General features: G+C 59.9%; 1 protein-coding gene across 1 annotated transcript; it reads left to right on the plus strand.

Annotated features, from left to right (window-relative positions):
* Nucleotides 1-69: 69 nt before the first annotated feature.
* On the plus strand, nucleotides 70-6,044 carry BUD13 (BUD13 homolog). The gene is made up of 11 exons (XM_080357858.1): nucleotides 70-208; nucleotides 572-662; nucleotides 968-1,052; nucleotides 1,191-1,248; nucleotides 1,865-2,775; nucleotides 2,967-3,094; nucleotides 3,399-3,507; nucleotides 3,949-4,087; nucleotides 4,265-4,449; nucleotides 4,721-4,802; nucleotides 5,136-6,044. Exons 1-11 carry the CDS (start codon nucleotides 81-83, stop codon nucleotides 5,227-5,229), a joined length of 2,010 nt encoding a protein of 669 aa, XP_080213984.1. The 5' UTR covers nucleotides 70-80; the 3' UTR covers nucleotides 5,230-6,044.
* Nucleotides 6,045-7,485: the final 1,441 nt, after the last annotated feature.

A 7,485-nucleotide genomic window follows, 5' to 3' on the forward strand; every position in this document is an offset into this window, starting at 1 on the left:
CGCTCCGCCTACCGCGGAGATCCCGCCCACAGCCGTGGCACCGCCTCCCGGCGCTTGGTGCGTCACTTCCGGCGGGCAGCATGGCGGCGGCGGGGCTGAGCAAGGCCGAGTACCTGCAGCGCTACCTGAGCGGCCCGGCCGGGCCCGCGCCCGCCCGGCCCCGCCGCCGCCGCACCAAGAGGCCGCCGGGCGGCGCGGGCAGAGCCGGGTGAGTTCCGGGGAGACGCGGTTTGCGCCACTCGCGGCGCTCGGCGGCGGGACCAGGCCTCCTGCAGCGGCTGTGGGCCTGTCCGCCCAGCCCCGTGTCCGCCCAGCCCCGTGTCCGCCCAGCCCCGTGTCCGCCCAGCCCCGTGTCCCCCGAGCCCCGTGTCCCCCGAGCCCCGTGTCCGCCCAGCCCCGTGTCCCCCGAGCCCCGTGTCCGCCCAGCCCCGTGTCCGCCCAGCCCCGTGTCCCCCGAGCCCCGTGTCCGCCCAGCCCCGTGTCCGCCCAGCCCCGTGTCCCCCCGTCCCCGTCCGCACACCCGCAGGCTCCCCGGGCAGGAACCCCCGTTCTGACCCGCTCTCCCCGCCAGGATGCGGATCGTGGATGACGACGTGAGCTGGAGCAGCATCGCCGCCGCGCAGGAGAACGAGGAGGAGGAGGACGAGGGGGACATGCCGGTGGTGAGCGTGTCACGCTGGCCTGTGGCGGGGCCAGCGCCGCGGCTCTCATGGCTCTGAGCAGCCGCTGGGGACGAGGCTGAGGGTGCCGGCGTTGCCGGGCGCCCCGTGCACTGGAAACCCGGGTGGCAAGGAGATCAGTGCAGGGCGAAGCTTTTGGAAGGTGCTTTGACACCTGCCGGCGGGAACACGTCTAAATCGTGCTCACCCGTCAGCGCGATTGCACGCAATTCTGTGTGTTAGAGGGTAGAAATCCTTAGTTTCGTTTATTATAAAGCCGTGGGATTTACTCTGGGTTCTGTCTTCAGGTGGCAGAGTTCGTTGACGAGCGTCCCGATGCAGTGAAGCTCATGGAGGAATTCCGGAGAAATGCTAAGTGGAAGCTTTTGGGAGGTGAGAGCAGAGCTTTCCGCCCTCTCGCTGAACGCTCAACTGCTATGAACAGCGGCATCGCAAGTTAAAAATAACGCTGGCTAGAAAAGAAACGCCGCGGAGATGAGCTGTGGTGACTTTGTGATTGTTTCGGTTTAGACCAGGGTGAAGATGCCCAAAGTTCGGATGTTTCAGCACCTGCCCAACCTGCTGCGAGGTACGGGGCTCCAGCTGGAGTTCTTCTGTCCGTTAACTCTGTTTTCTGCCGTCGTCTGCTTCGTCGTGCAGTTCCTAAGCGCTTTGCTGTGAAACCGGGCGGGTGCGCACAGGCCAGGGTTCCATTCCTGAGTAACCCCTGTGTGGGGAGCGGGCAGTGAGCGCTGGAACCTGCAGCGTCGCTGCAGTGGTGGAACGTGGTGAGGATGGTGATGTCAGAACGTTCTTCTCCGGGAGCATCTGTGGGCCGTTCCGCGGTCGCACAGCGTCCAGGCGCCCCGAGGGAGCGCGGGGGGCGGTTGCGCGTGGGAAGACAATGGTACAAGAGCACGCAGCGGGTGTTGTAGCCTGAGTGTCGTGAGGGTCCCTGGAGACTTGGCCATTCTTGCTTTCCTGCCGTCCCGGTTGCCTCGGGGGGTTTCTGAGATTAGTGTTAGGAATGTGATGGCGCTCGCTATGTGGAGGTGCAAAATCAAGTATGAATTTGCATTCTGAAAGTTTTTTTCATCCTCAACCCTTACTACAAGCGTTAAGGTCCCACTTGGGTTTTGTTTCCAGTCTGGAGGCAGCAAAACAAATAATCTAAGTCTTGCTTTCCCCTTCTCCTTCCCTCCCAGGCAACAGCGTCACGACACCCCTGACCCATCGCCCACGAGACGACAGCGTCACGATACTCCTGATCCATCACCCCCGAGGCGACAGCGTCACGACACCCCTGACCCGTCCCCTCCCAGGCGACAGCGTCATGATACTCCTGATCCATCACCCCCAAGGCGACAGCGTCACGATACTCCTGATCCATCACTCCCGAGGCGACAACGTCACGATACCCCTGACCTGTCCCCTCCTAGACGACAGCGTCATGATACTCCTGACCCGTCCCCCCCGAGACGGCAGCGTCACGACACCCCTGACCCATTACCTCCCAGGCGAAAACGTCACGACACCCCTGACCTGTCCCCTCCTAGACGACAGCGTCACGATACTCCTGACCCGTCCCCCCCGAGACGGCAGCGTCACGACACCCCTGACCCATTACCTCCCAGGCGAAAACGTCACGACACCCCTGACCTGTCCCCTCCTAGACGACAGCGTCACGATATTCCTGACCCGTCACCACCGAGACGGCAGCGTCACGACACCCCTGACCCATCACCCCCGAGACGGCAGCGTCACGACACCCCTGACCCGTCACCCCCAAGGCGACAGCGTCACGACACCCCTGACCTGTCACCCCCAAGGCGACAGCGTCACGACACCGCTGACCTGTCCCCAAGGAGACTGAGCCCAGTGCCGGGCAGAAGGGGCTGCAAAACCTCAGCCAAGCCCCAGTCGGGACGAGCCCAGGGGGAACGATCTCCCCCCGGGCGCGGCGTCTCTGACAAGTCCTCATCGCGACACAAGCGTCCGGTCACACCGGACCCGTCCCCTCCGAGGAAGAAGAGGCACGATTCTGACTCCGATCTCTCACCACCTCGGAGGAAGAGGAGCGGGTCGCCCAGCCTGAAGAAGCCGAGCAGAGCCAGAGGTGAGCGTGCGGCAGGGTTTGTTCTCCCTGCGCGTTGCTGCCCGCTCTGTCCCTGTGCACACCCAGAGGCGAGCACAGTTACTCTGCTCTCGATTTCCTAGGAGTTCCCCTTGTGCAGCACCATGCTTAGTCCCATGGGACCAATCTTGTTGAATTCTGTGATTTTCAGTTTGTACGTGTGTTTTTTGCAGGGGCTTCCCCAGCCACGAAAAGGCTCCGGGAGGTGCCGTCACCTCAGAGGAAGGAGCAGCACCGTTCCAGGAGCCCCCGCGACGTCTCGCCTCATCGCCTGCGTGACGCTCAGGGCTCTCCCAAGAAGGTAAAAGCTTCAGTTGAAGATTCATTCCTGTTGATAGAAAACTGTAAAATGGCTTAGAAATGGGGGAGTAGGAATTATGTGTATCTTGTGCACGCAGCTGTGCCAGACCCTCCACTTGCACTAAGAGGTGTGAGGGGGCATGAGAGAGGAGTTTTGTTTCTGGAGTTGGTGGGGATGCCAGTGGCTTTGTGGCAGGGTTGGCTGTGCTAACACGTCTCTCTTGGCTTCAAGCTACCCCCTTGTTCCTCTGGGTCACTGCACAGCCCTCAGCCAGCAGTCAATGAGATTTTGGTTTGATTTGCAGGCAAATGCGGCGTTTTCTGCGGTCAGAGCTGGGCTGGTGTCAGCCGAGGTGCTGCAGCGGGAGCAGCAGGAGCTGCGGGGCCAGGAGAGCAGCACCAGGCTCCTGGCAGGTAGGGTGGAACGCTGCCCGAGCAGCAGCAGCTCTCCCTGCTCTCCCATGCGCTGTCAGGCCTGAGGGCGCAGCTGCAGAACGTCCCTGCGGAGCAGCAGCCAGACCTGCTGGTGCTTCCTTGTGCGAGGTCCCTGAGCCTCAAATACGGCATCCTAAAGGGCCATTTCAAAGCAATGCTGGTGAAATCACGGGGAGGGCGAGAGGCTTTTTCTCCGTCTGCCCCAGCTGCCAGCCTGATACGGAAAGGGCTCCTGGGACGAGCGGGCTGGGGGCAGCAGCTCAGGCGAGAGCTGTGATCCCGCCTGCTTTTGCCTGACAAGCGCTTTCAGAGGCTGGAACAAGTAAAGGGAGAAAAGCGTTAAAATGAGATGCAGTAGTTGAATTGCCTGGAGACTGCAGAGTGTTCCAGACTGCGTGACTTGTGGCGTGTCCCCTGCAGAGGAATCCCGGCACTCCAAGACCATCTACCGAGACAAGTCCGGGCGCAAGAGGGACCTGGAGCGGGAGTGGCTGGAGCAGCGGCAGAAAGCCGAAGCCACGTCCGAGAGAGACGAGCAGTATGCCAGATGGGGAAAAGGGTGAGGCCCTCTGTGCTGCCTCGTGTTCATGTGTCTCACATCCCCCGGTGATCCCCTCCAGAGCTCGTGTGCTGCGCGCACAGCGGAACCTCAGGACTCTGACCCATCCTGCAAATCCGTAAGTGACAGTAAGCGGTTCCTTGGCTTGGCGGTGAAACTCCTTGTGTGTGTTTTCAGGCTGGCGCAGGAGAGGCAGCAGCAGCAAAATGTGGAAGACGCAATAAAGGAGATGCAGAAGCCGCTGGCTCGGTACATTGATGACCAGGATCTGGATCGGATGCTGCGGGAACAAGAGCGCGAAGGAGACCCCATGGCCGCCTTGATCAAGAAGAGGAAGGCCCGAGCTGGCAAGGAGAAGAAAGGTTTGGCTGCGGGGTGACACAGTGTGTGGTTTCGGGCTGTAGCAGCGCAGCTGCTGTTTGTTACAAATCCAAACGGGCTCCTCGTCTGGAGTTGCGGTAGCCGCAGGATTTGCTGTTAGTGGCTTGTTACCAGTAGCCGTTACTGGAGAGCAGTGTCCAGTGACCGAAGAGCCACGAGGCTCCAGTTTAAGTGTGTCTGTGTGTCCCTCATGGTGGTGCCAAGGTGACCACGTGAAGTAGTAAAGGGCTGTGTTGCTCTTTCTGTTCCTAGAAAAGCCACGGTACAACGGACCAGCACCTCCGCTCAACAGATTTAACATCTGGCCCGGGCACCGCTGGGACGGTGTGGACAGGTACGTGTCCCTGCGGCGGCCACGTGGTAGAATTACGGTGAAAACTGGTGAGAGACAGCGGTGAGGTTCCCGGTGAGCAGAGCAGCGGGCGTGCTGGTGGGGTGAGGTTGGATGTGTCGGTTACGAATGTGCGGGGAATGCTGGCGTGTTTGGGACAGAACGGAGCAAGGCTGTGAGGAGCTGCAGAGATGCCAACGGCTGCCAACCGCCGATGGAGGTGGGAGCTGAGCCGCAGCAAGAGCCGCGGAAAACCCATCATGTCTCTAAAAAGCTTCCTTGCTCCTGCAAAGCTCTTGCGCAGCAGCTGTTGTGTGTTCTCGCTGTTGTGCGCAGGTCCAACGGGTTCGAGCAGCAGCGCTTCGCCAGGATGGCCGACAAGCGGGCAGTTCAGGAGCTGGCCTACAAGTGGAGCGTGGAGGACATGTAGAGACGGAGCGCAGGTGAAACAGCATCCAGGGCTGGTGTCCGGAGCTTCCCCGGCTGCCAGAGCCGCGAGGAGCAGCTGGCTGTGCCGGCACCGTGACCTGCAGCGTCTCGGGACCGTTTTGTGAGCGGCAAGGCTGAGTTTGGAGGCTGCCAAAGAGGATCTTCTGTTGGCCAGAGGGGACGAACTCGGCGCTGCTTGGTGCAGCGTGGAGGGGGCTGGGGGCTGCTGCCTGCAGCGCTGCCTCCATCTGTCGCTCTGCGGACCACGGCTCCCGGTCTGGTCACTTCTAAAGAACCACAGTAACTATGTGCTTCACCGTTTTATGCCAAATGCTTTGTCCTCCGAGGGCGGTTCACAAGTCCTCAGGTGTCAGGAATCTCAGGTTTTTTTGGCTGGTGAAGGTGCGCTGAGCGCTCCGTCGCTGCAGAGCTGAGCTCACCCGGCATTTCGGAGCCCGGCTGTGGTTCCTGCTCCGTTCCCGTTCTCCCGGAGCGCAGCTGTGCCCTGCAAATCCTGTATGTGAGCCGACACCTCGGCCGCTGCCACGTCCCCTGGGCTGCTGGGACGTTCTTGTGCCCACAGGCAGTGACGCTGGGGCCTCTCGGGCTGTCCTGACCCTGGACGCGCAGCTCCCGTGTCACCTCGCCCTGTCCTACGCCAGCCTGGGACACCAGCCCGCGGTGCCGCGTGTGACAGTGCCCGTGCCGCCCTGCGCTCGCTTTGGGTCGGTCTGTGTTTTGTCCCCCGTGTTGTGTTTCTGCCAGCCCCGGAGCCTCCGTGTGCACGTGGAAATAACATCCTGCTTTTTTACCTGACGTTGCATGTTGGTGTTTTTTCCAAGGCAGGGATGCGATGCTGCTCAGAGGGTGGGGCTGTTTGGGTTGAACTGTCCCCTCTGTCACTGAGGTCCTGGGTTTCTGGTGGTTTATTTTTGTCACACTTGCCACATCTCCATTTTTGCTGCCACTTCTCTGAGTGCTCTGGAGACGTACGAACCGCGGTGCAGCCCTGAGCTCCCCTTGCGTGGGGAGTCACAGCCCCAAAGCGGGTGACACTGGGACGCGTGTCCCTCTATCGGAGTCTCTGAAGGGGCGGCGGGCCCGGTCCTGACACCAAGCAACAGCTCTGATGAGCTTTAACCCCAAAAATGAATATTAAAATCATAATTTAATTTAAAACACTGTCATTCAAACACTGAGCGGAGTAATTATTATGCAAATTGGGCAGATAGAAAAATGATTAATAATTGCACAAATTAAAAATTATTGTAAACATCCTGCGCCTAGCGATAAGTCCGGGAGGAGCGTGTGCGCGGAGCAGCGCGGCTCCGCCGCCTCCTGCGCCCCCATTTGCTCATTAGCAAGATTTAATTAGCAGCGGATGCGCATTTAGGGGGCGGTCGAGGGTTTCGGCTGAGGGCAGGAGCCCCCACCAGCCCCAAACGGGTCTGGGCAGCAACGGGCAGAGCCGGTTCCCCCAGCAATTAACGAGCTCACTTCTCTGCTGTTTTGCTGCTAATTGCACAGTGTTATATTTTCCCCCCCCCGTTCGATTGTTTTATACTTTTGACAGTGAGCACAACGATAGTAATAATAATAGGCTTACACTGGCTAATAGGCTTATGTGGTGCATTATTCATGTCAAGGACAAGCAATTAAGCTTGGCCTCACACATAATAATTAGATTTTCGTTGACGAGCTCACCGTAATGTGTTTAGTGGCGATGAAGAGCCTGGTTCCCGGTGTGTGACACCGCGGCCCTGCCCGCAGAGGGGACGCTCGGCCGCAGAGAAGCGGCCAAGGGAGCCCGGACTTGGCAGCCGCGTGTCTGTCCCGTCCGTCCTGTCCGTCCATCCAACCAGGGGTGGATGCGGCTCCTGCTGCCGCCTGGCTCGTGGTTCCTTTAACGGCTCCAGCGAAGTGGGCTCCGGCACCGCCGCGTTGCTGCTCCGCTTGCCTGCTGAGACCGCCCGGTATTTTTAATTAAAAAGAGCCTGAGAGCTGTGGTTGGATTCGGCTGGGACAGCGGGTCCCGAAGCGGCGGCGCCGGCGCGGCCGGGGGCAAAGCGCCTGCACCCGGCGGCTCCGTCCCGCGGCAGAGCCGGAACGAGCATCCCCAGACTGACAGGTTAGTGATTGTATATGCACAAGTGCACTTGCCCAATTATGGAATAATTAGGGACACGCAGAGATAAAAATTACTAATAATATTTACTCTAGACTCTATATTTTTTTTAAATAACCTCTCTCCCTCTTG

This window comes from Nesoenas mayeri, assembly GCF_963082525.1.
Source record: "Nesoenas mayeri genome assembly, chromosome: 22".
Lineage (NCBI taxonomy): Eukaryota > Metazoa > Chordata > Aves > Columbiformes > Columbidae > Nesoenas > Nesoenas mayeri.

What these genes read in the sequence shown, in the direction of transcription:
- BUD13 (XM_080357858.1), top strand. Translation starts at nt 81, where the DNA reads ATGGCGGCGGCGGGGCTGAGCAAGGCCGAGTACCTGCAGCGCTACCTG. An exon ending in GGCGGCGCGGGCAGAGCCGG is followed by an intron (nt 209 to 571) that starts GTGAGTTCCGGG and finishes TCTCCCCGCCAG; the next exon opens with GATGCGGATCGTGGATGACG. An exon ending in TAAGTGGAAGCTTTTGGGAG is followed by an intron (nt 1,053 to 1,190) that starts GTGAGAGCAGAG and finishes GTTTCGGTTTAG; the next exon opens with ACCAGGGTGAAGATGCCCAA.